We start from the raw sequence: 27,758 nt of genomic DNA, 5'->3' as shown, positions 1-27,758 counted from the left end.
CTACTAATCATGGTGAGACTATACCACCTGTAGAATTAGAGACAGCATTCTCCGGTATACTTGTTATACTGGAACAGCAGCAGGAAAGGGCTATTGCCCTCAGGTCCTGTTTTGTGCAGTTTCCATAGGGATCTGGTTTGCTGCTGTGGGAACCAGGAATGTTGGACTAGACAGACCAATGAAGGTGAACCTCCAGTCATTCCCATTTGGCCCCTGGTATGGTTTGGCACAAACTACAGTCACCTGATATCATGTGACTGTAGACATGGGACAAGTAAAGCTGTCGCTCCCCCACCTGTCAAAGTGGCATGCAGGAGGTTGGGGAGGGAAAGGGTTCTGGATCTGGCCCACTAAACCTTTGATCCGAGGGCTCTTCTTATATTGACTTTTTCTTAAGCACAGGGCCATAGACAGGATAATTATGATAAAAGGAGTGGGAGAGAAGCACCCATATACTGTCCTGATTTCATTGGAGGAAGAGTGGGTAATTAAACTCTAGCATACTCAGTCGAAGTGTGGACACAACATTGAGAGTCCATCTCTGAGCAGCAGATCGTCACAGAAACCTGTGTATAAGCAGTACTTGTGATCTGAAGAAGCATATATGAAAGATAGCAGCCATAACTCAGTCTGGTCTCCAGTCATATAACCCATGTGTTCAGAGGCTGTGAATATATGACAACAGGTCAATAGGGCGCAGGTATTGCTGCTCTTGTGAACCTCTGTTAGCCCATGCCAAAATGTGCCTCTTGGTTGCCTGACTCGATCGGAAGCAGTGCTGCTGTGGGATAGTGTGGGAGATGGGCAAATCTTAATGAGGTGTAGCCCACCAGGAAATTCTCTTGTGCAGGTCCTGTTTGTTTCAGTGGGACTTGTATAGGGGAATTCCTGGTGAATTCTTCCTTGTACAAACATCTTTTTTTTGTCTCCTTGTATGCATATCCCTGTTGATATAATTTGAAAATGCATGCTTTTGTGTGTGTTTTTAAAAATAGAGCTGTTATGATGAGATGCATGTGAAATTTTACATAAAGTACTGATGCACATGTAGTTGTTTTTAAATAAATATCACAATCTTTTGTCGCTGAGAATTGGTGTTTTGTGAAATGCAGGAATCTGCTTCCCTTAAGTCATATTTCTAATTTTACGCACAAAGTGTGGTTATAGTAAAACTTACGCACAAAGTGTGGTTATAGTAAAACTTACTTAGTTTTTTGGACAGAACGGGAGCCTTAATGCTTAGGCTCCTCTGTGGACTAAAAATGATGGCATTGATTGAGGCATTTAAGGAGTTGGAAGCTATTTCCTGGAACGCATCATCTGCTTAAAAGGCAGTAACATCTTGACTTTGTGTGTGTGTGAGAGAGAGAGAGAATGAGAGAAATTTGCAATTGTGCAATTATGGCTACTATGTGTAGTTACGTTCCTAACATGACATAAATACTTGTAGATATTGGCTGACCTAACTGGCTGCTTTTTGGCTACTTAAAATTAACTGGCAGGGGCTGATACGTTCCTGTGTGTTGATGTTTAAGGCATGTTTGCATGAGAATGTCTTCATTATCAGCTGAGTGTGGAGGCAGAAGCAACCTGTGTCCCTCCAGATGTTGTTGGGTTACAGTTCCCATCATCTTTAACCATTGGTTGAAGCTGATGAGAGCTGGAGTCCAACGGCATTTGTAGGGCCATTCAAGCATGAAAGCAATAGAAAGACGGTATTCCTGTCCCAACCTGAAATAACTGCAGCAGGGTGCAGGAACCCCCTGTCCTGATGTGAAATGTTGGGCTGCGTGGAAAGCATGACATATTCATAACTATTTTGAATTTTTAATTCTGTTGATGCCTCCCTTAGCCTTCAGTAAGTTAGGCTTAAAAATATATATATTTTAAAATGATCTGGGCCATGACTGTTGTCAGAGGACACATTAACGCAGAAGCCTTGCTTGAAGTTAAACAGGCCTGGTCAGTGTTTTTTCATGGTATCATTTTAATGTTCTAAGTGAATTGTTGAACTTAGAAAACTTTGGCTGCTTGATTCAGCAAGAGCTGCTAATTTGAGGTCCACGGTTCTGTACTCGGGAGTAAGTCTCACTGTGAGACGTGCTTCCCAGAAGACTCTGCAACATATAGCCATCCTATACAAACATGTTTGCTACTGAAAGGCTACAAAGTCTGAAACCTCTGAGCTCTGTGGCCCATCTCAGTCTTCTGAGACATTTGGGGCATGTGGGTTGCATAGGAGTATTCCAATTTGAGGCTGCATTTCTGTTACATTTCAAGCAATAGAACAATAAATGAACCCTGGGCCATTGTTGGTTTGTTACATCATTTAATGTTGACTTCAGGCCCAAGAAGATGCAGAGAAGCTTCGTTCAGTTGTGATGCCCATGGAAAAGGAGATTGCAACTTTGAAAGACAAACTGACAGAGGCTGAAGAAAGGATAAAGGAGCTGGAGGCTTCAAAGGTGGGTGAGGAAAATGTCCAAAGATCTTGTGTTTGTAAGATTGCAATGGGGTCATCTGCCTTGATACAGGAAACTAATATTTTTGATAGATCATGCTTCTCAAACATCTTGAAGCGGGACCTGCCTGTAAACTTATTTCAAGCCCTGTTTTCCCCACTTGTCTTCAGCAGAGGATTGTAGAAAATCTTGTATAGCAGGCAGATCTTGAAAGATAAGCAAGCAACATATATTATCTAAGTCTAAAGCTTCAGGCTCTATCTTTCCACAGATAGTGGTGGGGAAGGTATTGTAGAAATGTCAAATTGAACAGGGCAGAGATGCTTGTGTGGACTAGAGAACTACCAGTATGTTCATTTTGGGATACAGAAATCTTGTATGTATGTGGCCTTTGAGTTGGTGTCCTCTGTGTTCTGAACAACAAAGAATACGTTCCAAGATCTATTTACTGTTCTTTGACTCTAGTTTTTCATCTTGGCAAGTATATACACTCATTGCAGATTTGTTAGTTTCTAGCATTTTCAGATAGATTTGATTGACTTCTATACTAGTAAGTTCTAGTGATTTACTAGCTTTCTATTCAAAATGACTAATGATAGTATCTTTAAATGCTGTTGAGCATTTAATGGCAAATAATAGGAGCTTTGCATTTACAATGGTTGTGTGTGCCACCACAAAAACTTGATGGCAGCTATAGAATTGGAGTAAAGGACTCTCAGTGGAGTTTGTTATTCCTAGAAATGTGCTTGAATTCACTAAGTGCTATTAACTTCAGTCTTTTTAGTACAGCAACTGAAGCCAATTGCATGCATTTCACCATAATCTTCCTCTGATTGATTATATACCTTTTTCAGGTTAAAGAACTGAATCATTATTTGGAAGCTGAGAAATCCTGCAGGACCGATCTAGAAATGTATGTGGCTGTTCTGAACACTCAGAAATCAGTTCTGCAGGAAGATGCAGAGAAGCTGCGGAAAGAACTTCACGAAGGTGTGAATTCTCCCCTTTGCTAAAAACATAGGAGGTGGCAACAGTAGACCTGTGCTTTAGATGAGGAGCAGGCAGCCAAGTGCTTGGGCTGAGCTGCATGCCCACATTGGCTTCCAGAGTGTTCCACTTACTTTCCGCACAGTGGTATCATACAGAGCGTGGTGCTGGGGATCATTAGAGTTTTAATCACAGGGCAGTAAAAAAGGTGGGGATTTGCAGGCAGGGCTTGTCCCAGACTCCAATTCTGCAATTATTTTGCACATAGTTAAACTATGGAACTGTCTACCATGGGAGGCTACCCACTTGGATGGCTTTAAAACAAATTCATGGAGGATACAGCTATCAATAACTACTAGCCATGATGCCTGGGCTCTGGCTCCACAGTTGGAGGCAGCAGTGCTTCTGAGTACCAGTTGCTGGAAAGCACAGGAAGAGGAGTGTGCTCTTGTCTTTGAGTTTCACTTGTGGATTTTCCACAGGCATCTGGTTGGCCACTGATGCCAAGAAGCAATGGGGAGGCAGGAGGTGGGCCCCTCCAAGCATGTTAACTGCTTATTTACAGTCAACCAGGGTAGAGCCTAGCCCAGATCATATAAATGGTGACTCTTGCGAGAGTAAGTGCCTTCTTTGTTTCTGTGCAAGAAAATGTGAGCATTTTCTTAGATTTAAGTAAAAAGCTCTAATGTGTGGAATAGCAAACAAATGTAACCAGAGTTACTTGGGTGAGAGAAGTGAATGGTGACCATTAAAACCCCAATTCATTATCCTTGTCTGTTTCTGCATAGTCTGCCATCTACTAGAGCAGGAACGGCAGCAGCACAACCAGCTGAAGCACACCTGGCAAAAGGCCAACGACCAGTTCTTAGAGTCACAGCGTTTGCTGATGAGGGACATGCAGTGGATGGAAATGGTGCTGACCTCTGAGCAGCTTCGGCAAGTGGAAGAACTGAAGAAGAAAGATCAGGTTGGTGTGTGTGTGTGTGTGTGTGTTGCAATCAAATATTGTTGCCTTTTTCAGAGTTTAATAATTGTGGGTGTTTGGTGACAAGGAGGCTGGAGTGCAAGGATGTGGGGAGCATTTGTTTCTGGGTTTCGAATATTTTTTGACATATGTTATTAAGGCAGAAATTGTTTCAAGGAGGTTAGTGTGCATTGTCATGTCTGTACACATTTACAATGGTTTAATGTGTTGTGTGTATGTATGTGCACCCAAGATAGCTGGGCTTCTTTGTTTTTCTTGTATCTGCTGTGTTTGAGACAGCAAATGTTTGTTTATTTGTTTCATAAAATTTATACACTGCTTGATTGTAAAAAAACCAAAACAACCTCAATGTGTTTTATAAAAAGACCTGCTCTGCGTGTATTTGATTTCTCTGTGAAGGAGATCGCTTATTATTCTTAGGTAACACTGAAGCCGAGTACAGTCCCATCCATAAAAAGGGTAAACATTTTTACATGTTCAATTTCTAAATGACATGTGACGCATATTTGTGAGATGCATGCGACTTGCTGCAAATGGCTCTGCAGCTGGGTTCACTTGCTTGAGTTTTGCGCTTGGCGTGCACTTTCAGTTCTTGCCATGTGCGTAAGACGAGGGGTCTGTGGAGATCCTCATGCTCGGCTCATAAATGAGCTAGGATTTGCAAATACTGGAGGACTATTATGAAGACTCAAAATGAATGTGAGCAGAAAGCAAACCTGTTCTTCCCTGCTGCATTAAACCCACATGTCCCAAAGCTTCCCTATGGTAGAGACCTTTTGCTTCCTGCAGCAGTTTCCCCTCCAGGCAGCCCTTCAGATCATCTGTCATGCAAACCAGCTGCTTCATTTGTTTATGCTTGGTGACTTGAAAGGCTGCACTTGGGCTGTGGAATGTGAGCAGAATCAAAGGGGGCGGGTGCTGCTTGCAGTTGGCCATGCCTGTGTTGAATTTAACTTGCAACAATTCCAGTAGATGCACTTGCATAGTTGAGCACCCCTGCTTCAAGTTCTTGCCCCATCCCTGTTTGTTAACACACTTGTGGTCTGGTCTGAGATCTATGGAGGCCTGATACCATGTGTGACTAATACTAATTGATGGCAGCTGACTTCTAAGCTGATGCAATAGCAGTACGCCTAGATTAGGGATGAGGAACCTATGGCCCTCCAGATGTTACCAAACTGACTCCCATCTGCCTTGGCCAGCAGTGCTAGTGGTCAGGGATGATGTAGTGCAGCAACATCTGGAGAGCCAAAGGTTCCCCTTCCCTGATTTAGATGACTAGAGGGTTGTTGTTGTTACAAGCTCCCCTGCCCCCAACCTTGCAGGGGGAGTTGACTAGAGGATCCTTTGGGTACCTTCCAACTCAGTGATTCTATTATTCGTCCACCATTTTGTGATTGTGTTCAGTTGGACCTTAGAGCTCGCAATAAATCATTCGTTCAGTCCAGAACTTGAGTCATTCTGACACCTAAGGCTCCATTTCTCTTTTGTTTGCAATATTTTCCTTTGGGACGTGTGTCCCCCCCCCCCCCATTCCTTCCCTGCTTAGCAAGGTGCTCAGGCGTCATCTGCCACCTTGAAATTCATAATGGTATAAGTGACGCTGAAAGGACATCAAAACACTTCATTGTTTTTAGGAAGATGAAGAGCAGCGGAAACTTCATAAAAGGAAGGAAGACAAGCAGAAAGGCCCCGATGATGAATCGAAAGTAAGCTCCATCACTCATGATGAATCCCTTCCGCAGTTCCTTGGTGAAGAGGTAAAGCTGATTTGTTTAGCATGTGTTTCCCAAAACATTATTGATTGTATTTAATTTTAGCAAACGCTACTGATGGCAAAAATCAATGGAGACTCCTTGGTAGCCATCTTGGCTTATTCAGACCAATACTACAATGTGTTGAGAGCAAACTGCGACCCTTATCATGGATTCCAGGGTTCAAACCCCCACTTTGGCCATGAAGCTCACTGGGCCAGTCACTCACTCTCAGTCTAACCTACCTCACAGGGTTATTGTGAAAATAAAATGTGGAGGAAGAGAACTACCTACACCACCTTGAGCTCCTTGGTGGAAAGGTGGTGTTTAAATGTCAACATAAAATAAATAAAATAACCTGTGAGGAGTGCGACACGGCTTGGAGGACAGGATGCACTTCACTCTTCAAAGGAACAAAGAACCGTGTTGCATGAGGGTAACCTTAAACCCAATACCCCCTGTGGCAGGCAAGTCCTTCACCTTGTTGCAGTAACATCTAGGGATATTTTCCATGTGATCCTGTCTTGTCACATGAGTTTTCTTATTCACTGCTACTTACATACATACATAATTTTATTTGTATGCTGTCTTCCACACCATGCTCAAGCTGGCTTGAAGCATGAAAAAAACCACATAACCACAACATAACAAAAAGTAGTCATAAGCAATAAATAAAACATTAAAAAATACACAACCAAACTGAACAATTTTCACATAAATCACAATAAGTACTAAAATAAAGTTACAAAAAACCAATAGCGACAACTCCCCCCAAACCCGACATCACCCTAGTCCAAGAGTCTGCTCAGCAGCCTCAGCTTTTGTAGCTGGAGTCAGTCAGGGACCGCCCTCCCAGGCCAGGTGGGAAAGGCCTGCAAGGCAGGGAGCAGGTCTTCCAGGACTCAGCCAAGATGGTCTCCTGCCTCCTCAGCAGCCCCAGCCTTTGTAGCTGGAGTCAGCTTGCTTATCATGTGTTGCCAAACTTGAAGTCTTAGCATGATGAATGGTATTTTTGGTGTATGATCTTCCTTTTAAATGTATGGCTATAGTCTAGTAAATGTGAAACAAATGGTGCTGGAGTAAGGCAAGACCTAAATGAGCAGAATGTAATTTTCCTTGGCTTTGCATAAGATTTTGGCAAGAGATACCGCTTGTTGGAAACCACAGGAGGGGAGCGTGCTCTTGTGCACGGGTGTTGCTTGCTGGTTTCCCTTTGAGGCATCTGTTTGGCCACTGTGACAACAGGATACTGGCCTAGAAGGGCTTCCATTGGCCTGATGTGGCAGGGCTTATCTTACATTCTTGGGCCTGTCCTTTTAAAAATAGTTTAACAATTGACAGTTGATAACTATATACTCAACATACACACTCAGCCTACAATGGAATGCAGATGTTTCAGCTCTTTCCCAGTGAATTCCTACACTGTTTTGTTTTTGTTTTTCCTTTTGAAATATTTCTCTCAACCTTTGGGACCTTCCCCCTCTTTTTCGGAATGAAACATGAGGCATCAGTTATCCAGCAATTTTCTAAAGCCTTAATGTCACAATAATTAAATCCTCATCTTAAAACTCTGGTAATATGCACATTAGTAGGGACGCGGGTGGCGCTGTGGGTTAAACCACAAAGCCTAGGGCTTGCCGATCAGAAGGTCTGTGGTTCAAATCCGCATGATGGGGTGAGCTCCCATTGCTCAGTCCCTGCTCCTGCCAAGCTAGCAGTTCGAAAGCACCTCAAAGTGCAAGTAGACAAATAGGTACCACTCCGGTGGGAAGGTAAACGGCGTTTCCGTGCGCTGCTAGGGTTCACCAGAAGCGGCTTAGTCATGCTGGCCACATGACCCAGAAGCTGTACACCGGGTCCCTCGGCCAGTAAAGCAAGATGAGCGCCGCAACCCCAGAGTCGTCCATGACTGGACTTAACTGTCAGTGGTCCCTTTACCTTTTAATATGCACATTAAAGATTTGGATTGCACACAAAACCTGAATTGTAAAGATAATTAAATATGGTGTGAAGCCTGAAGTTACTACATGTGAATGCAGAGGAGCTGATTTCCTAAACCAGCCTTTGCCAAACTGGTGCCCTCTAGATGTTTTGGCTGTTCCAGCTTGGGCTGATGGAAATTGTAGTCTAATACACCTGATAGGCACTGGGGTGGTGAAGGCTGCCCTTGTCCTAAACTGGGAAGTTTAAGGTATGTCCATGCAGGGTGGCATATGTGGTTCTCACCTGCTGTGCTTTGTGGCTGAGTGGGGATTTGAACCCTGGTCTCTGCCAGGTCATTCAGCATAATTCTTGTGGTGGTGAATCTGAAATCCATTCTAGTGATAGGAATTGGCTTTGAATTTGCAAGTTGCACAGTTAGACCCCATTATTTATGTGTTTTATTAAGCAATCTGGTAAACAACCAGCTTTGGCTTGAATGTAACCATTGTTCTAAGTTGATCGCCTGGGCGTACTTGCTGTGCTAGTTTTTGTCTTCCTTATCCCTTTTAAAACTGAGTTGGTTTTAAGTTCAGTCACCCTCAGTAGAGCAAAGTCAGTATTTCTCCATATTAAAACGGATAGTTTTACTGGTGTATATTCAGGACTGATGGTCTTTCCCTTGCTGTCTTGCCTATTCTTCTTTCAGTTGTGTTGTGAAGCAGCAGAACATGATTCTTGTGTCTACGGGAAAAATTCTTTGTTTTAATCCTTTAACTTAAGGTGGCTGTAAGCCAGTTTTTCATAGGGCATGTTAATAGGATTTACATGGGTTCTTTAAATGAGGTTCCATAATAATTGGCTCCCACCAGCACTAATTGCCTTCTCTGTGTCTTAGTGAAGTCCTGGTAAGCCACACAAAAGAATTGTGTACTTGAGGTTTGACGCTTAAGCCCTTAAGACATTTTTATGTTGCTTCGGCCAGCATGTCATGCCATATTGCTTCCTGCAAAGGCTATACTGTAGTAAAATAGGAAGCTGGAGTTGTGCAGATGGTTTTAAGAAGAAGAAGAAGAAGAGTTTGGATTTGATATTCTGCCTTTCACTCCCTTTAAGGAGTCTCAAAGCGGCTAACATTCTCCTTTCCCTTCCTCCCCCACAACAAACACTCTATGAGGTGAGTGGGGCTGAGAGACTTCAAAGAAGTGTGACTGGCCCAAGGTCACCCAGCAGCTGCATGTGGAGGAGCGGAGACACGAACCCGGTTCCCCAGATTAGGAGTCTACCGCTCTTAACCACTACACCACACTGGCTCTCTCACACCTGCATTCATTACAAAAAGGAGACGTACTGCTACAGGCATGCTTAAAAAGGATGTTCCTTTCTGATTAAGTCCTGTGAGCTTGTTTACATGAGAGGGGCTTTGGGCTCAGTGGTAGAGGGCATGCATTGCATGCAGGAGAAAGTCACATATTCATTTCCCAATGGCATCTCCAGGTGGGGCTGGGAAAGATCCCTTCCTGAAACCCTGGAAAACCACTGCCAGCCATGTTGACAACCCTGATTGTACATAGACCAACAGTCTGACTTTGTACAACGCTGCTTCCTGTTTGGTTAAAAAAAATGCTTGAATTCTACTTTAATCCCCAGGCAACAGTCCTGAATTAGCAACCTTCTTAATGCTGTGAAGGAATTATAGGAAATATTAGTCACGTGGAATAACAAAATCATTAAAAGATAGAATTGGAAGGGACCCCAAGGGACATCTAGTCCAACCCCCTGCAATTCAGGAATCTTTTTTGCCCAACCTGGGGCTCAAACCCACAGCCCTGAGATTAAGAGTCTCATGTTCCACTAACTAGTTGTTTCAGGTTTCTATTGCTATGTGCTTCAGGGAATTTGGGATTCTACCCACCTCTGCTGGAGTCATGAGTCTAGTTGGGGGCGAGAGTGTGGGGTGCGGAAGACATTGATCAAAGAGATTTATTTTTCCTCTCCGATATATAATATTGGGATGTTATAGGGTTGCCTGATTCACTTTAGATGTAGGTCAAACAACAGAAATGCATACGTGAAGTTTTCTAAGGCAAAGTGTGATAGTGGACACTAACTTGTCAACCTTTAGAAAGTATTAGACAGACCTGTTCTTCTTCATCTGTTTATTTGTGGCAACTGGCCATAACATTTAAACAGAATGTTAGTATTTGTAAATGTAAAATGCTACATGAAACCAACAGGAGTTGGCGATTGCTTTTGTGCTCTGCTTGTAGCTTTCCTAGAAGCATCTGGCTAGCAGCTCTCCCAAGTCAAATGCTAAACTTGGTGAAATTTGCAAGGAAAGATCTCTGGCTGAAACTTTTCAGAGCTGCTAAAAAATACAAGGAAAGCGTTCTGGATCAGGCCAGTGAACTGGTACTCAAAAGCATTACTGCCTCCAGCTGTGGAGAGCAGAGCCACCATGACTAGTAGACGTTAATAGCCTCCATGAGTTTGTCCAGTTGTCTTTTAAAACCATCCTGGTTGGTGGCCATCCCTGCCTCTCATGGGAGCAGATTCCATAGTTTCACTGTGCGCTGCATGAAGATGGGCTTCCTTTTGTCTGTCCTGAGTCTTCCAAGATTCAGCTTCATGTCCATGATTTCTAGTGTTACGAGAGAAGGAAGAAAGCTTTTCTCTATCTGCTCTCTCCATGCTCTGCAAAACTTTATAAACTTCTATCTTACTTGCCTTTCCTCTGAATGAAAAAGTCCCAAACATTGCAACCTTTCCTCACAGAAATTTGAGGAAAGGTGCCAGTCAGAGTAGACAGGATTGGGTCTTGGTATAAGGCAGCTTCTTCTCTTCTCGGCTGTAAGCATTGCCTAAGTGTTTTTATCTCTCTTTAAATTATAGGTGCATATAAACAGTACTCACGGTTCAGTCCACTCACTCGACACCGATGCCCTGCTGTCTTCGGGAGAATCTCTCAAGTCAGACAACGACATGTTCAAAGAGGGGCTGAGGAGAGCACAGTCAACGGACAGCTTGGGAACATCAGGATCCTTGCAGGCCAAAACTCTGGGCTACAACAACAAAGCCAAATCGGCTGGGAATCTTGATGAGTCTGACTTTGGACCCTTAGTTGGGGCGGACTCTATGTCAGAGAACTTTGACACGGCCTCCCTTGGCTCTCTGCAAATGCCCAGTGGGTTCATGTTAACCAAAGACCAGGAGAAAGCAATCACAGCGATGACACCGGAGCAGGAGGAGACAGCATCCCTGCTCTCCAGCATCACACAGAGTGTTGAGAATGCTTACGTATCTCCTAGCGGTTACAGATTAGTTAGTGAAACCGAGTGGAATCTCCTTCAGAAAGAGGTAAGTTTTGTATCCACCATCTTCCTCCCTCCTGAAGATTGCTGCTGTGGAGGATGGTGTATCCACCAAGTACAAAAAACTGCTCTGCCCTGCCCAGAATCCTTAAACCTCCACCAGCACTTGCTGCAGCCGCCATCATAGTGCAGTCTTCTGTGATACTTTGGCATTGTTTTTGCAGAGTTTCTGCAGCTTCCATGGCAAATGATGACTTTTATGTTCTCCAGGTGCAAAACGCTGGGAACAAGCTGGGCCGGCGTTGCGATATGTGTTCCAATTATGAGAAACAGTTGCAAGGAATCCAGATCCAGGAGGCAGAAACCAGGGATCAGGTGGGTCCAATGTTGCTTTCTTCCATGCAAAAGGGTCTTGGTGCTTAGAAGTTGCTACCAGTTCACTGAGTACTTACTGGGCAGCATAGCTCTCGGCTGCATGGACATTGGCAGAAGTGAAGCTGGCCAGCCTTCAACCTTTGAAATGAGAAAATAAAATGATTCCTGGAGCACCAGACAGAAGTAAAATTTTCACATAGAACTGTTACTATACTTCAGTATAAAGGAGAAGAAATGTTGACACTTGCAGGGTGGGTTTCTGTGGCTCCCAGAATTGCTTCTTTTCTTGTAAAGTATAATTTGCTTTCAGGGTAGGAAACCACTTTCTTTTGAGGGCCACGTCCACATCCCTTTGCAGTAGTAATGTGTTACTCTGACATTTTAGTGTACATGTATTGCTTGGGAAAGGACAGGAAGCTCAATGGGTTATGTGGTGTGTGTTTTTTACTTGTGAGTTTACTTGCAAGCTTGGTGTTCTTTTTGTAAGAATTTTCTTCCTTTGTTGTATCTGGTTCCCACCCCCCTCAAAACAGTAAAAATATAAAGGTGTTTACCTTTTTTTTTCTATGTTGGTGATGGTGTTTTATGTGTTTGGTGATGTATTGTTTAAAACCTTTAATAAATATTTTTTTTTTAAAAAAACAAAACAGTAAAAATATATACATTAACAACTCCCTAGCTAAGTCAGCAGAGCACATGATCAGCATTTCTCTTCAATTGGCATTTTAAGGGAAAAACCCCACCTGTGTTGATCTATTTCCTTATTCAACCTTCAGGTTAAAAACTTAGAATCCTCCCTCCTGGAAAGATCTGATAAGATTGCCATTATCACTGGACATTCGAAATATCTCACAAACTGACCTTTGAGTCTCAGTTCAAGATGTGACCAGTATATCTCTTGGATCATGAGTGTTTCTTGAGTTGTGGTTTCTTATCTGAAAGGCGGGAATCAATAGATGCATCTTTATCTGAGTCTGAACCCGCCCATCCACTAAACCAACCTGCTGTACTCCAGAGGTTCAGTATGGGCCCTAGTCAGCATGGCTGTGGTGGCTGGGGCCGATGGGTGTTGTAGTTCAAAACATCTGGAGGGCACCAGGTTGGGGGACGCTGTACTAAATTAAAACAGGAGGCAGCTGGTTTCTCAAAGGCTCGGTCTAGACCCAGCTGAGTCCCCAACACCTGGGACCTCTGCTCCCTGCATATTGCCCATCTGATAAGGTCTAACCACCTTCTCTTCTGTGGTAGCCACAAAGCTGTGGAGCTCTTCCTGTTCTGCATCTCAGCTGCTGATTCCCATGCACAAGTCAAGAACTGGCAAATGAGAATGAGCAGCTGACGTGCACCAGGCTTCTGAATCTTCTGTTGCTACTCATAGCAGGGAGAGGAGGGTAAAGGAGGCCTTTGGCTGCATCTGGGCTCAGGCAGGTGTGATCTGGTGGGTGGAGTGAGTGTTGTGGCCTTTGGGCCTTGTGCAGTTCAAAGACTGCCCCTGCTAAAAATGTGTTGCAGAACAAGAACGTCTGTACTGTATTACTTTATTATTAAAATGTCTCACATAGAGTTGTCTTGCCCCTTCCCTTCTGTGCATAAGCGCCATCAGTTTTACTATTTTGGCAGAGTTGCAACACACACCAGGGTGGTGGAGGAAAGGGAATCTTCCTTCCTATTGCAAGTGTTACCAGTGTCAAAGCAGTTGTAATAAAAACCTCTTTACTGTTTGTGCAGAACATAAAGTTTGGATGGTTTAGGGTTAGGCAACTCACAAATGAAGCATGACTCAACCTGTACTTTCAGTCAATATTCTTCTGAGATTCACATTTCTAGAGGTGGGGAGCCTGCAACCAACCCTCCGGTGTTATTGGGCTTTAGAAGCAGCACTGGCCCTATTGGCTGGGTCCGTTGGGAACTGGAGTCCACTTGGAATTCTATAATAGCTGTAGGTTCCCAATCTCTGATGTAGAGACCAGGGGCTTGTTTGCAAGATCAGGGTTACCTGAGGTTGAGTTTTAGAGTTTGTTGACTCGGGGATGGTTTCCTGGATTGACAATCGTAGAGTTGTAAGGGACCCATTGGATCAACTACTTCAACCCCCTTCAATGCAGGGATCCCTTCTCCACGTGATCAAGGAGGTCTACAGTGCACCCAGTCACAATGCAGCACTCACTTTCTCGTATAATTAATTCGCAGGTCACTTGTGGCTGCAGGGAACTCTGCACTCCACCTACCTCTGCACATCAGTGATAACAACTCTGCTATTGTTTGCATGAGAGGTGAGTCAAGAGCCCCTGAGTTTGTGCAGGGGCTCCTTTCCTCTCTTTCAACTCACTTCAGCCTCTGATTCACCCCTTGAGTTAAAATTGGAGGTTGAAAAGAGTTTGGGGGTTGTTAACCCAGGGCAGCCTTTTTGCCAACCTGGTGCCCTCCAGATGTTTTGGACTGCAACTGCCATCAGCCCAACCCATCTGGAGGGCACCAGGTTGGAGAAGGCTGCCCTTGGGTCATTGATCATGTAGACAAGCCCCTCTGACAGACAGATTAACTGCTACCAGATCTTTCAGAGTCTCTCGTGTCCAAAAGTTCAAACTCTTCTTCACATTTAAAATATGTTACACTTCAGCTTTTTTTGTGCATAGCTACACCTACATCTAGAAAACTTGGCATACTTGATTTTTGCAGTCTTTACAGAAAGCTTTTGATTTTTTTTGCAGAGAAGAAAAGGCAAGTTGTACAACATTTTTATTACAGTTAGGAAAAGAATTTAGAATTCTGTGCAATGAATCAGTTGCTGCAGTGTTGGAAAAGGTTGCATCTTATACAGGGAGGCCTTTGGTCACAGCCACTCTCTCATCAAGCCACATTAATTCATGGTGTGTGTTTTTAGTCTGTCTACGGCTGTCTTAACCCCTCCAGATGCTTCGAACTACAACTCTCATCGGCCAAGGCAGTTGTAAGTTCAGAGCATCTAGAGAACATGAGGTCAGTGAACTGGGATAGATCAGTTGGTAGAGCATGAGACTCTTACTCGGCGGGTTGTGGGTTTGAGCCCCATGTTGGGCAAAAGATTCCTGCATTGCAGGGGTTGGACTAGATGACCCTCGTGGCTCCTTACAACTCTACAATTCTATGATACTGTTGTTGGACAGTTGTCCTCACCCCACCCCCTTTTAGAAGAAAGGTAATTTATGGTGTGCTCTTGTTCTAACCACATAGGTGAAGAAGCTTCAGGTGATGTTGAGGCAGGCCAATGACCAACTCGAAAAAACCATGCGAGAGAAACAGGAGCTGGAGGAGTACATGAAACAAAGCACTGAAGATTCAGGAAATCAGGTACAGAAAACCTGGAGAGAAGCAAAATCCTAAAGGAAGACCAGCAGTCTGCAGAAGGGTATCCTAGGCCTGAACCTTTTTCATTGTAAAACCCCAGAGTTCCCTGGAAGAACAGTTTGAGCTTTTAGCAGAACTGTTTTGAGTGTGTGTGTGTGTGTGTGTGTGTGTGTGTGTGTGAGAGAGAGAGAGAGAGAGAGAGAGAGAGAGAGAGACGATTGGCAACTACTACTGTTTTTTAAAAAAATTTACTGGTATTGAAGAGCTTTTGTTTATTTTCAGTTGCTATTAATTGCTATGTAAGCTCAGAGGGACGTGGGTGGCGCTGTGGGTAAAACCTCAGCGCCTAGGACTTGCCGATCGCATGGTCAGTGGTTTGAATCCCCGCGGCGGGGTGAGCTCCCGTTGCTCGGTCCCTGCTCCTGCCCACCTAGCAGTTTGAAAGCACCCTTAAGTGCAAGTAGATAAATAGGTACCGCTTTATGGCGGGAAGGTAAACGGCGTTCCGTGTGCTGCTCTGGTGCCGGTTCGCCAGAGCAGCTTCGTCACGCTGGCCACATGACCCGGAAGTGTCTTCGGACAGCACCAGCTCACGGCCTCTAGAGTGAGATGAGCGCACAACCCTAGAGTCTGTCAAGACTGGTCCGTACGGGCAGGGGTACCTTTACCTTTACCTTTTAAACTCAGAGCAGCATACATACAATTATTTAAGACAAAACAGTCCTTGCTCATAGGTTTGCTGTCTAAAAAGACACAGCACAAAATAAAAAAAGATATGAGGAGGGAAGAGGAAAGAAGTGGCCTCTCCTCATCTAACCCTATACTCTCAAAGGTCAAGCACTTAGAGCCAGCTTAATACCTACCCAGTGTGAGATTTGGGAGAATAAATCAACCAAGAAAAGCTGATGCTTCTATTCCAGCCCTAGATTAACCCCATAAGTGTGATTTCCCTATGTAAACAGCTTCCCTTAATGGCAGTGATATAAAACAACCAACCAACCATGGAAATTTGGTTTGGTATAAGTTTTAAAAATATAGATAGACAAGAGAAAAGGAAGACTGCACGATAAAACAATATCATAGTTAAGGGGAAAAGGAAACCCTCTAATTACAGAGTATCACAGGCAAGCTTCTGGGGACCATTAGAGTAAAACAAGCAAAGGATTTCCAGACTTCTCAATGTTGTTGTGTTTCGGCAGAAACAATAAAATCACCATCACCATGTATATAACTCTGGATAACATTGCATCCTTCTGATGAAATAGGCTGTAGTCCATGAAACCTTATGCCATAATAAATTTGTAGGGGTGGTATTCAGCTAAGTTTTACACAGAACAGACCCATTGAGATTAATGAACATGACTTAAATTAGGTCCATTAATTTCAAAGGGGTTACTTAGTTGAATATCACCTTTAATCTTCAAGGGGCCACAAGACTCATTTGCCGCTTTTATAGCCTAAGGAGAAGTTTAGATGTGTGCAAGTTACATAGCCAGATCATAGCTGGAAAAATATATGTGCGCAGCCTGAGGAAGTACCATCCACCTTGGGCCTGCCCATAAAAAGCAAGTCTAGAGTTAGAGGCTAGGATGTTTGCTGTTTCCAGGAGCTCTTCTCATTGTGAAACTTTTGCAGGTGAGCTGAGAGTTGGTTTTGCCCCTGGGTGAGAATCCAGAGGCTGAGAGGGTGTGTCAGAAGGAAAATGAAAAGATATTGATTTACATATACGAGTAACTCTGTATTAACTTGTATTACATGTACCAGTAACTTTGTATCACATTTTTATACGTCACTCTGCAATTTTGTAATATTTTGTTTTAAGTTGTCTGTTGTTGTTTCAGTTATCTGTACACTGATCAGAGAGATTTTAAAAAATATTTTAAGCAGTATAGAAATTAAAGAATCAAATGCATCTATGCTTGAATGACATGTGATCAGAAGCTTGAAGAACTTCCACCTAGAAAATAGAAGACAAATGGAATGTATGTAATCATGGCCTCCCAAATTTTACCAACTGCTGTTGAGAAAGCTGCTTCGGTGACTTCAGTTGCATGCTATATAAGAGACCATGTACCAGAAACTCCTGCACTAATAGACATCCCCACCAATCTGTCCGTGGCCCTTTCAACAATACTGAATTTAGTTTGAACATACTGACTGAAACATTGCAAGGGGCAACATACCATCTACTGAAAACTTTGTATAGCGCTTCCTTTTTGTGTTATATTTGTGTTGGTTGATAAGGTCTTCTTTCTTTCCTCCCCTTTAACAGATCTCCTCGCTTATTGTTAGAGTTCAGGAGTCCGAGGCCCTGCTTAGCGAACTGCAACAGGCATTTTCTCAAGCCAGGAGAGATGTCCAGGACCAAATGGTAAAAGAAACACAGCCTTTTTTTTTAATAATCTTGGGGTTTTGAATAAGTAAATAATGTCACTGTATGGCTTTTTACTCCAAATGACAGCCTTGTAATTATCCACTTGCCTGCCCTTCCAAGGCAAAGAATGGTTGATGCCAGGCAGTTAACAAACTTGAGTGCTGTCCATCCTCACCTACATTATGTATATATAGAGAGAGAGGAATAAGGAGATTGTACCTGGCTGACTCCTGACAGCAAAGCTAGGTGTGCATCTGTTTCCTTGTTCTCTCTGCTTATCCAGCTGTTGGAGGAGCCCAGATATGCACATGGTGGTGGGGAACCCATCAAGATGGCCACTTTCTAAGGAATATTAAGGAAGGCAGGGGAAGGGGGCACTGAGGACACTGCAGCAATAAGAGGAGTAGGGATATCTCAGTTGACCATGTCCTGAGAGATGCAGAGGAATCCAACAGAGCTACTAGCATGGTGTGGTGGTTAGAGTGCTGGGAGACTAGGGTTCAGTCCCCACATGAGTCACAGCCTCTCAGACTAACCTACCCTACAGGGTTGTTTTGGGGATTAAATGCAATGGGGTGGGGGGGGAGAGAACCATGTGCGCTACCTTCAGCTGCTTGGAGAAAAAAAGGTGAGGTACAAATGCATTAAAAAAATAATAAAATAATGATGAATTCTGCCTGCAGTGTAAAGGCCAGAAAGGCTGTCTTATCAGAAGGCGGTAAACGCTCAACCTAAAATCTCTTGGGGACGGTTGATGGCAGAGGTTTTATGTCTTCCATCTTGTCCTGGGGTTGTTGTTTAGTCGTTTAGTCGTGTCCGACTCTTTGTGACCCCCTGGACCAGAGCACGCCAGGCACTTCTGTCTTCCACTGCCTCCCGCAGTTTGGTCAAACTCATGCTGGTAGCTTCAAGAACACTATCCAACCATCTCGTCCCCCGACATCCCCTTCTCCTTGTGCCCTCCATCTTTCCCAACATCAGGGTCCTGGGGTAGCTTATTCTTATCCAGCTACGGCCTGTATTGCTTCCATGGCTTTTAAACCCACTCTATCTGAACACTAGAACAGTGGGAAAAGTGGATTAGGGATTATACAGGTGGGATTCAGGTATCTATGAGCCCAAAGTGTCTTCCTAGTGTCGTTTGTTGCTGGCTCTGTCCCAGAAACTTCACAGTGATAGGAATGGACACTAGGCTAGAAGTGTTTGCCCATATCCTGACCAGTAGGTCAGTCTTCCATTCAGGAGACAGGCACAAAATATGCCTATCATAAACTGGTTTTTGCCTTTAACTTCCTTCTTTTTCATATGTAAGTGCAGATTCTGATTTTAGATTTTGTAATACCTTTTCTTGACTGGCAGTGTAGATATTTCTTCATAATGTTACCCACCATGAAATTGTTTTACTGATGAAGGCTGAATAAGCAAATGCGTGCTTATTTGCACACTCAGTTCTGAGCAGTAGAACAGTTGTTGTCATCCTAGTACTGGGTGTTTTTCTTTTCACTTCATGTAACAAGATTCCTTTTTGTCTGTTTACCTTCGGAATCATGTCGGTATGAATTATTGTTCACTTGTGTCTGCTGCAATCGATTTTACTTTCAACGTTAAACTTTTCTAAGGCTATTAAAGCTCTTTGAGGTAATTGAGAACTCTGACCTTGCAATGGAGCAAGGGCACCCTTGCGGACAAAAAAAGACACATTTATCCTTTACTGCTTCTGGTAATATGCTGCTCGTTGGAATGAGAAACCATGATGCAATTGATCTTTGGTTGGTTAGCTGTAAGGTGTTTTTCTGCAGCAGTTTAATTCCCACTGATTCCTAAATGATCTAAAATCACTTCCTGTTTCCAATCTGGGGTAGGTGTTGACACACAGAGAGGTAGTGTTTTACCTTCTGTGAGCTTAGAAAATGTTGGAGATGCAACTTCATTGATTTTGAAACCGTGACTTTGAAATATTTGTGTGTGTTTTTCCCACCGGAGGCTGTCCTGACGCAGTCGAGGGAACATGTCTCGGAGGAGTTGTTGAGACTCCAGAAAGACAATGAAAGCCTTCAAGGAAAACATTGCCTGCATGTCTCTTTGCAGCAGGCAGAAGACTTTATCCTGCCAGAATCTGGAGAGGTAGGAGAATACGTTTGTGGTGATTGACTGGAAGTTATTCTCAACATGAAAAGCTCAGGGAGATAGTTGAGTAAAGATGTACAAGTTAGTTTCAGGTGCCTCTGTGTCCACACAAACACAAGGATTCTCACTTCTGCCCCAGTGAGAGGTTAGGTTAGTACCTGTTGACCTTAACTTCTGGGCACATGCACAAATGAGCTTGCTGTGCGCACAAGTGCGACAATGAAATAAATGCCTGTTCCTTTAAAAGTCCAGTGTACCTGGGACAATGGCCTAACCCCATTGCATAGCAACCTGCCTGTCACATTTCCAAAATCCTCCATGCATTCAGGCTAGAATTCCTCCCTTGATGGTTCTGTCTACCAGGAGCAGTGTTCGAAACTCCCATAATTGTAGGCGCCATTTTGTGACAGGCGGTTTCATTAGCATGAGCAGTTTCTGAACTCTGGGCGCAGTACTGTGCCTAAGATTTCAGATTAAAACTGCAGAGTGGAAGGAGGACCTTTTTCTGCCTCCCCACCTCCAGCTACTCTCTTAAGACTGGATAAGAGACCCTCTTAAGAATGTTAGGGGGGTGGGCAAGGGAAGGACTAGACCATGTGAAAAATGAACATAATATTTTACTTGCAGTTCATTCATTTTCAGCTTTGTATTCTTGTTACAAAAAGTGTGCCTAGACATTCCATTGTTGTGTCCATAACCTGGGTTTAAGGTGCCATTTAGCTCCTAGTTTTCATATCTCTATTTCTAACACTGACCAGGAGTGGGTTTGACATCTCTGTCTCTAGATTCTCACCTTTTCACTTCCTCCTTCCTGGGTTGCTGAAAGGTGCCAATGATCCATCTCTTTCTCTCTGTCAGATACAACATGTCCCAAGTTTCATCCCCTAGAGGTGAGCCCAAGTCTAATTGGCCATACCTGATTAATTGGCCATACCACCTTTCCCCATCAGTTCCATCCCCTGACTCTACAGGGTGAAAAGAAATAAGATGATTTCCTAGAAAATGTGACATCTCTCTACTGAATATCATGCTTGATCCTTGCTCTCTCCTCACTAGTATGCATTTTCCAGTTGTACTCTAGGAATCTCACACAGGTGCCTCTTTGCTGAGACATCATTCTCTGCTTGAGGACTCTGCTCTGGTGCCTTTAGGCCATGGGACCTTGGTGTCAGATGTTCCTCAGTGTGGATCTCTATTTCCTCAACATTTCTTCCTCACCCTGCCACCACCCCCCAGCTGACTTTCAGAAAGAGATTATCTAGCATTTGGACACACAGCTTTTTTGGGAGGGGAATCTAATGTTGGTTTCTCTCTTTAGTGTATACTTCCCTCTTCTGCTAATTTTAAAACCGGTTTCTACAGGGGGCAGGGTGGTAAATATTTTGTTATGTTAGGGCTGTGTCTGGGCATGGGAAAGAGAGAGTGCTTTGTTCTAGAACTGTGTCAACCTTCCTTTCAGGAACTCCGCGACCTGGTCCTCAAATATCGGGAAGACATCATTAGTGTGCGGACAGCAGCAGACCACCTGGAGGAAAAGCTGAAGGCGGAGATTTTGTTCCTGAAAGAGCAGATTCAAGCTGAGCAATGTTTGAAAGAAAACATAGAGGAGACTCTGCAGCTGGAAATAGAGAATTGCAAAGAGGAAATAGGTTAGAGAAGGGCAAGTTCTGGGCCTGGAGGGAGGGGGCAGCACTGAGCACCAGAGCAGAAAGGTACCCTCAGCTGGAAGGAAACTGCTCCTCTAGTTGCAAAGAAGGATCAGTGCCTTTCATTGCATCTAAACCACACAAAGTGCTCTGCAATATCTTGGTAACCCTTTCAAGAGCCTTGAAAGGTAGTTTTCCAATTCTCGTCCCCCATATTGAGAGGAGCATCCCAAGAAACTTTTTCAGGGTCATGCCCGATGTGCTTTAATGAAACCGCTTGAAATAAGTCCAATGTTTGAAATGGGATCCTGCAACTAAATATCTGGCTAGTTGAAATTGATATGGGAAATTCAGTACTTGTTTCCTCATCCTGCCTCTAGCTGCTACTTCTTGATCCTCCTTGCCTCCTTAGGGTTGCCAGTTCAATCCTCTAGTGACAGCAGACATAGCATGCAGCCTGTCCACTGCACTTTGCCTCATTATCCCCTTCTTATTTCCTCTGCCTCAATCAGACATTTAGGCTCTTCCACACTCAAGTACACTCCTCCTCTGGCCATCTTGCTTATGGAATTCCCTGAACCTCCCCTTTATAGAACCTTTTCCCAGTCCTCAGCCTGCCATACAAAGGTGTTCCTGGCCATAGGGTCTGTGTGAGACTTTAATCATAGCCAAACACAACAGTGGTTGTGATTTTTTTAAAAATTGGGTTTATCTTTTTGTAAACAGCTTTGAGGGGTTGGTTTTGGGGGGTTTTTTTGCAATCAAGCAGGGAATAAATATTAGAAAATAAAAATAAATACATAAACAAGCTTTTCCTTCCCCCACGGAAACTTCTTATCTATACTGATTTTAGATAGATGGTACGAGCTTTGTGTCACAGGCTCAGAGTCACAGGACAAGGTGCTTCATATTTATGCCTGAGAGCTAGTAGGTTCCTGAGAACAGAGCACAGGTATGAGGGAGCCACCTGCCGCTGCCCAGCCTCCTTCCCTTTGCAAAGGGAGGGCAGGGCCCTAATATTCCTTGCCAAGATAAGCTGAGAGGAAAAAACCAGCAGCTAGAGGCTCAGACAGGAACATACATTGAAATATGATAAACAGTCTTTTATGGAATTCCATCGGTGAGAAAGTGGTGTAGGCGACTTTAGTCCCTACCTGGCCAGCATGAGCCCGAACACAAGGTTGGTTAATGAGCTGAAAGTCTCTCTCTTCTCTTACAGCTGCTGCTTCCAATCTGAAAACAGAACTGGAGAGAATAAAAGCAGGGAAGGAGCAGGTAAGGGTTCCACCTGGATGCTTTAGGGGCTGTTTGACATGCTCTGGTGAAAAACAGCCTCTCTCTGTCCACCTTGTAGCAGCAGCCCCTGTAGAGCGGGTGGGCGTCACTTGCCCAGGAGTTGCAGTTGGCCTAAGTTTTCTGGGGTTGTTCAGTAAAGGAGAGTGTTCATTGACTGCAGGTTTCTCCATTCTCATTTTTTTTAAAGGCCAGGGAATTGTAAGATTTAGTTAACTTGCAGTCAATTCATGCAGGTGAATGCCAGACAAGGGCAGTGTTGAACCTTATGCAACTTATTCTTGATTTCCCAGTTGGAATCCACCTTGAAGGAGAAAAACCAACAGCTGGAAAGCTTGCAGGAAAGGAGAAACAGCCTTGAGGAGCAGCTGAAGAAGGAGTTGGCTGCAAAGGTAACTATTAGTGAAAATAGGGTGTGTTCGTGTAAAAAAAAGGGGGCCCATTATTTACCACTCCAATGCCCCCCTGACCATCAGGGCCATCTTACAGTGCAATGATAAGCCCTTTCATGCAAATAAAAACTTGTTTCAGGCAAACCTGGAGCAGCTGATGTTTGAGGAGAAGAACAAAGCTCAGCGGCTGCAGACGGAACTGGATGTTAGTGAGCAAGTGCAGAGAGATTTTGTGAAGCTTTCGCAGACCCTTCAGGTAGGGTTGTTGGCACAACTGGTGAGGCACTGAATAAACCAAGGGGAGATTCAGAAGAGATTTTCCAGACTCCGGAAAGCCAAAGCTGGACTGGGTGGGCTCTAATGCCTGAGTAATAGTAGTAAATCGACAGCTAGTTGCCTTGATTATTATTATGGTCACTTAGTGCATCTGACAGAGATAATAATAATAATAATAATAATAATAATAATAATAATAATAATAATAATAATAAATAATAGCAATTGTGGAATAATTTACACTGTTTTATGTTAGTTAAACCATATTCTAAAGAAAGTCCATCTTTATCATCTCATTACAGTAACACCCCAGAACCCAAATAGCCTTTTTAATTTCTCCCCCTCTGATTAAAATGTGCTCCCATTCATTAAAAATGTTTCCCACCTATTGATCGGTTTTAGCAGCCCAACAGAAAACAATCCGTATGGGCTGACGGGTTTTTCATAGCAGTTTACAGTATTTTTATGATCTAAGGGCTGGGAACCCAGATATAATGAACCAAATAATTTTTCCCCCTAGGTCCAACTGGAACGGATCCGGCAGGCAGATTCCCTGGAGAGAATCCGTGTGATCCTCAACGACACAAAACTGACAGACATTAATCAACTGCCTGAAACATGACACCCTCCATAGCAGGGCTCTAAGGCTGCAATTTTTTTGTTTTGTTTTGTGTTTGTTTCTGGGTTTTTTTTTTAAAGAAAAACCCTCATCTTTATAGCAAAACATTTAATAATTATTATTTAACTCTTAACTGAAAGAAGCAGAAGATGACACAGGGGAACAATGATCCAGGCTGTGTTTCTGGAAGGGAGAGATGGCTTTGTGTTGGAGGCAGAAAAGCGTCAGATGGAGAGATGAGCAAGATGCTTTGGGGGGGGGGGGCTTTAGTGGGGGACCGGACTTGTCAAAATAACCACCCTATCCTCCCTCTCTCACCTCCACCCCTACTCTGGAATTCGGCTCTCTTCTTTCTCTCACCTCTTCCCATTAAAAACAAAATATTGTGGTGAAGGTAGTTCGGCAAATCAAATCTCCCCTTCTCCCCAAACCATATTTTGGAGTGAAGCTGTTGAACTCCACCCCAATGAAGACTGAAGGGCTACCCAGGGGTATTGAGTGAGAGAGCAGGCTAGGCAGATGCTGGTCTAGCATGCTGTATGAATATTTTATATTAAAATATGAATTTATCTGCAGGACACTGGATTTGGGGTTTTTGAGCTCGGTGCACACATTGTATCTTGTATGTTGTGCAGGAGGAGACCAATTGCTGTTGAAAAGTGTGATGGGACAGGATGTTCAGGGGATGGGGGGCAGTGTAGATGAGAAGGCTCTGAAGTTGTCGAAAGAGAGGACTTGGCCTTCGGGGGAAAGTGACCACTAGAATTAAAAAGCCTCGCCCTGCAGATTGTTGGGGCAAGAGAATGGGTGGCAAATGCACCCTGGAACGGCTGCAGGAGTAGTTTGAAAACAACACTTTTGGTGTTGCCTTTATTTCAGAGGTGGCAGGCAAAGATATCCTGCCCTAGTTGAGCTGAAATTTAGGATCTTTTCATTTATGGGAGGGAGCTATATCCCACCATTTCTTCCCTTGAAGTGTGTGTGTGTGTGTTTTGGGGGGGGGTATTTAATCTGAATACAAAGGACAGAGGATGGAATTAGGTTTTTTTATGACTCTTTAATAAAACAAACATGTCGATTTCAAGGCACCGCCACCAAAAAGTGGAGTAGGTGCTTTTCAGACTCACAGATTTAGAAGCTGTAAAATATGCCGCTCTTTTAAAACAGATTCTGAAATGGCGGTTAAGCTTCAATGGAATCATTCTTGGATATGCCACTTGAGATGCAGACTCCCCTTGCTGTGGACTTTGGGTTGGAAGCTGATCATGGTCTGGCCCTGTTGTAAATCAGTGGGACCTCCATGCAACTCATTTGCCCTCTGCATCTAACCATTTGAGCATGAAGGCAGGGGTGGAATGTACTGCAGAATTTGGAAGAAACAGGCTTTGAGGCAGAGCCACCATGAAATAAACCTTATTTGCAGGTTCGAACGTATCAAAAGTATTTTTGCTTTCTCTCAACCATGATTCCCTGCATTTCCAGTAAGAGCGTATTACTTCCTAGAAAGTGCATCTTAGAAGAAGGGTTGTGTGAAATGGGCAAGGCGTGCTGTATCCATGAGCTGTAGCTCCCTTGCATTCCTAGCTTTTTCCTGTAGCAGAACAGATCACCTTCAACAGGGAGGTGCTTTGGGTGCAAAGAGCAGCCCATCTCCCCTTTCCCTTTCTGTTCCTGCTACTGAAAGACCAGCCATTGCTCCATGAAGCTGATTTGCTGGAATGAGCCTAGCATGGTCCTTAATATAATCATGTTCACCATTACCTGATTATTTCCCAAACAACTAGTGATCTGAAATTCCGCTTCATATTTTATCAGTGTAAGAGGAGGAATTACCAGAGTTCCTTGCCCCACCCTGCTCCTGCCAAGGGTCCCATTCCAGACTTAACCACTTGGGGCCAGAAGTAATCAGTCACTTTGGCTGTTCTGCAGGTTTCTGTTGTGCTGGAAGCTATCTCCTATGGGGAGTCTCTTGCTCAGTGTGGTTCCACCCACATAATTGCTACAGAATCAGAAAACACTTGTGGAATCCAGTCTGTTTGTGTGTATGTGTGTGTGTTTATGGGAGGGGTGGAATACTGCAGCAGTAAAGAAATGGCAAGGTTAGGATGCCTACTGCTGCAAGGAACATTTGCAACCAGTAGGATTGGGAGAGAAGAACCTAGTCTGCATTGACAAGTTTCTTTGGATCGTTAATTCGGTCCTAGAGGCTGTAGGGGAGGTTTTCCTATTTCTTCAAGCATGCCTGAGGCTAACTCTCCCTGTTTTGCTCCTGCCATTTCAACATTGCTAAATCTTTTTCAGTATGAGTCAGGATGGATTTAGTGACTCTCCTGTCCACCTTCTCTGGTGAGCCATCTTTGGAAAAGCACCAACTAGTCAGTTTTATTTAACTGTCTCGAAGTGGTTAGAAACTGGTTAAATAAGAAGATAACGATATAGCACGTAGAGTAGCACAATAAGACCATTACTGAACTTGTTACAGCTTATGCATTGAAGAGTTGTGAGGTCAGGTGCTTGATTAACCAGGTTTTCCCATCCAGATGCCTAGCATGGCTTCAGAGACAAGAGGGGAAGTATGTTTTCAGCTCCTGAGGGCAGGGGAATAGATCAGCAGTACTAGATTTTAAAACTTTCATAGTTGTAACTAAATTAACAGAAGATTGACAGTGTAATGCAGAAATTCTCAAACCTAGAACCCAAGATACACACAGGATGAATTAAAGAAGCCGTCCAAATAATTTAGAAAAGGGAAAATAATTTTGTTCAATGCCGGGAAATCCTCAGTGAAAGTAAATGATTTAATTGTGGACATAATTTCTTCTATAATTAAGCTCTCCCTCCCCCCCTTCTTTTTTAAAAGGGAAAGTTGTGCCCATCTGACCTTAGGTCCTGGCTCTCTTGCTGTAAAGGATTGCTTAATTTGTACCATTGGCTTTCAGGGTTACGCACTGAGCCTTAGCTACTACAAACAGGGAATATAATACAGTAACTCTTCAGAAAGGGGCTGTGTGCAGAATTTAAGAGAAAAAGCCTGCAAGTTTTAGCTCTGTTCTGTATACTTGTACAGTCTTAATATGTGCAAAATAAGTTCTTGCAGCATGTCTAACCTGTTAACATCTTTACTTGACTCCTGTGCCATTGCTATACAACCTCTTAAAGCATGGTTTGGATAAGAATAAGGGTAGGAGGCAGGCAAGTCATCTATAAATATAGTCCCTTAAGAAAAAAATTAGTTAAGCCTTTAAAATTCCAAATGAGTGTCTGGAATACTACATTCCAATGAACCAAGCCTCTGGTGTCCTGTGAAACTGTGGATGTAAAATTCTCCTGTCTACCAAATTCAGAAATGTAACCATTTGTTAACTGTATTTGAAGGTGTATCCTTAAGAAGTGTTCCAAATTAAAGGAGGTAAAAAGTATTTTGTGATCCTTCTCATACTTCCTTTCTGCCCAGGTGAATGTTAGGTCATGAGGCTAGAAAGAGGGACCAGTCTAGTGTTCTGTTCATCACTGAGCCTAAGGATTTGTTTCCATTATTATCCTGTGTTAAATCATCCTTATGACATCATGGCAAGTTCTGACTTGCTTTTATGCGCAGAAGTGAAGTGCAGGTTGCATAGAGGGCAAATTACTGTATTTACTCAAATGTAATACACACGTTTTTTGGCCAAATTACGTCGCAAAAATTTGATGCCACCAGCAAATAGTTTTTGGGTTTCAATGTTTTTGAAAATTGTGGTGTGCAGTAGATTCGATGGCACATTAGATTTGCGTAAATACAGTAAGATCTAGAAAGGCAAGGATTAACATCCGCTTAGAGGTTTTCTGTTCTAGTAAGTAAGGTATAGATTTTCTTTAAAAAGATATGGGGTAGGGACTTAATTTGCAAATGGGTAATTGGCAATATGGT

At 43.4% G+C, this 27,758-nt stretch overlaps 1 protein-coding gene across 3 annotated transcripts in view; it reads left to right on the top strand.

The window, feature by feature from the left end:
- RABEP1 (rabaptin, RAB GTPase binding effector protein 1) overlaps positions 1–27,267 on the top strand; it is a 53,128-nt gene extending 25,861 nt beyond the window's left edge. For 2 of the 3 annotated variants that reach the window (XM_081172949.1, XM_081172947.1), the window contains 15 exons: positions 2,346–2,465; positions 3,317–3,452; positions 4,238–4,416; positions 4,855–4,893; positions 6,072–6,194; positions 11,001–11,465; positions 11,690–11,794; positions 15,008–15,124; positions 17,394–17,492; positions 19,479–19,619; positions 21,082–21,271; positions 22,488–22,543; positions 22,855–22,953; positions 23,093–23,209; positions 23,750–27,267. In XM_081172949.1, the coding sequence (XP_081029075.1) occupies positions 2,346–2,465; positions 3,317–3,452; positions 4,238–4,416; positions 4,855–4,893; positions 6,072–6,194; positions 11,001–11,465; positions 11,690–11,794; positions 15,008–15,124; positions 17,394–17,492; positions 19,479–19,619; positions 21,082–21,271; positions 22,488–22,543; positions 22,855–22,953; positions 23,093–23,209; positions 23,750–23,851 (2,088 nt within the window). In that variant the 3' untranslated portion in view covers positions 23,852–27,267. The remainder of the gene's footprint in view (positions 1–2,345; positions 2,466–3,316; positions 3,453–4,237; positions 4,417–4,854; positions 4,894–6,071; positions 6,195–11,000; positions 11,466–11,689; positions 11,795–15,007; positions 15,125–17,393; positions 17,493–19,478; positions 19,620–21,081; positions 21,272–22,487; positions 22,544–22,854; positions 22,954–23,092; positions 23,210–23,749) is intronic. The other variant, XM_081172948.1, reaches the window with a different exon arrangement.
- The last annotated feature ends 491 nt before the right edge of the window (positions 27,268–27,758 follow it).

Source organism: Podarcis bocagei (assembly GCF_964188305.1).
Source record: "Podarcis bocagei genome assembly, chromosome: 15".
Classification (NCBI taxonomy): Eukaryota; Metazoa; Chordata; class Lepidosauria; order Squamata; family Lacertidae; genus Podarcis; species Podarcis bocagei.
The sequence above is the reverse complement of the archived record's forward strand: the minus strand, read 5'-3'. Positions and strand labels throughout refer to the sequence as shown.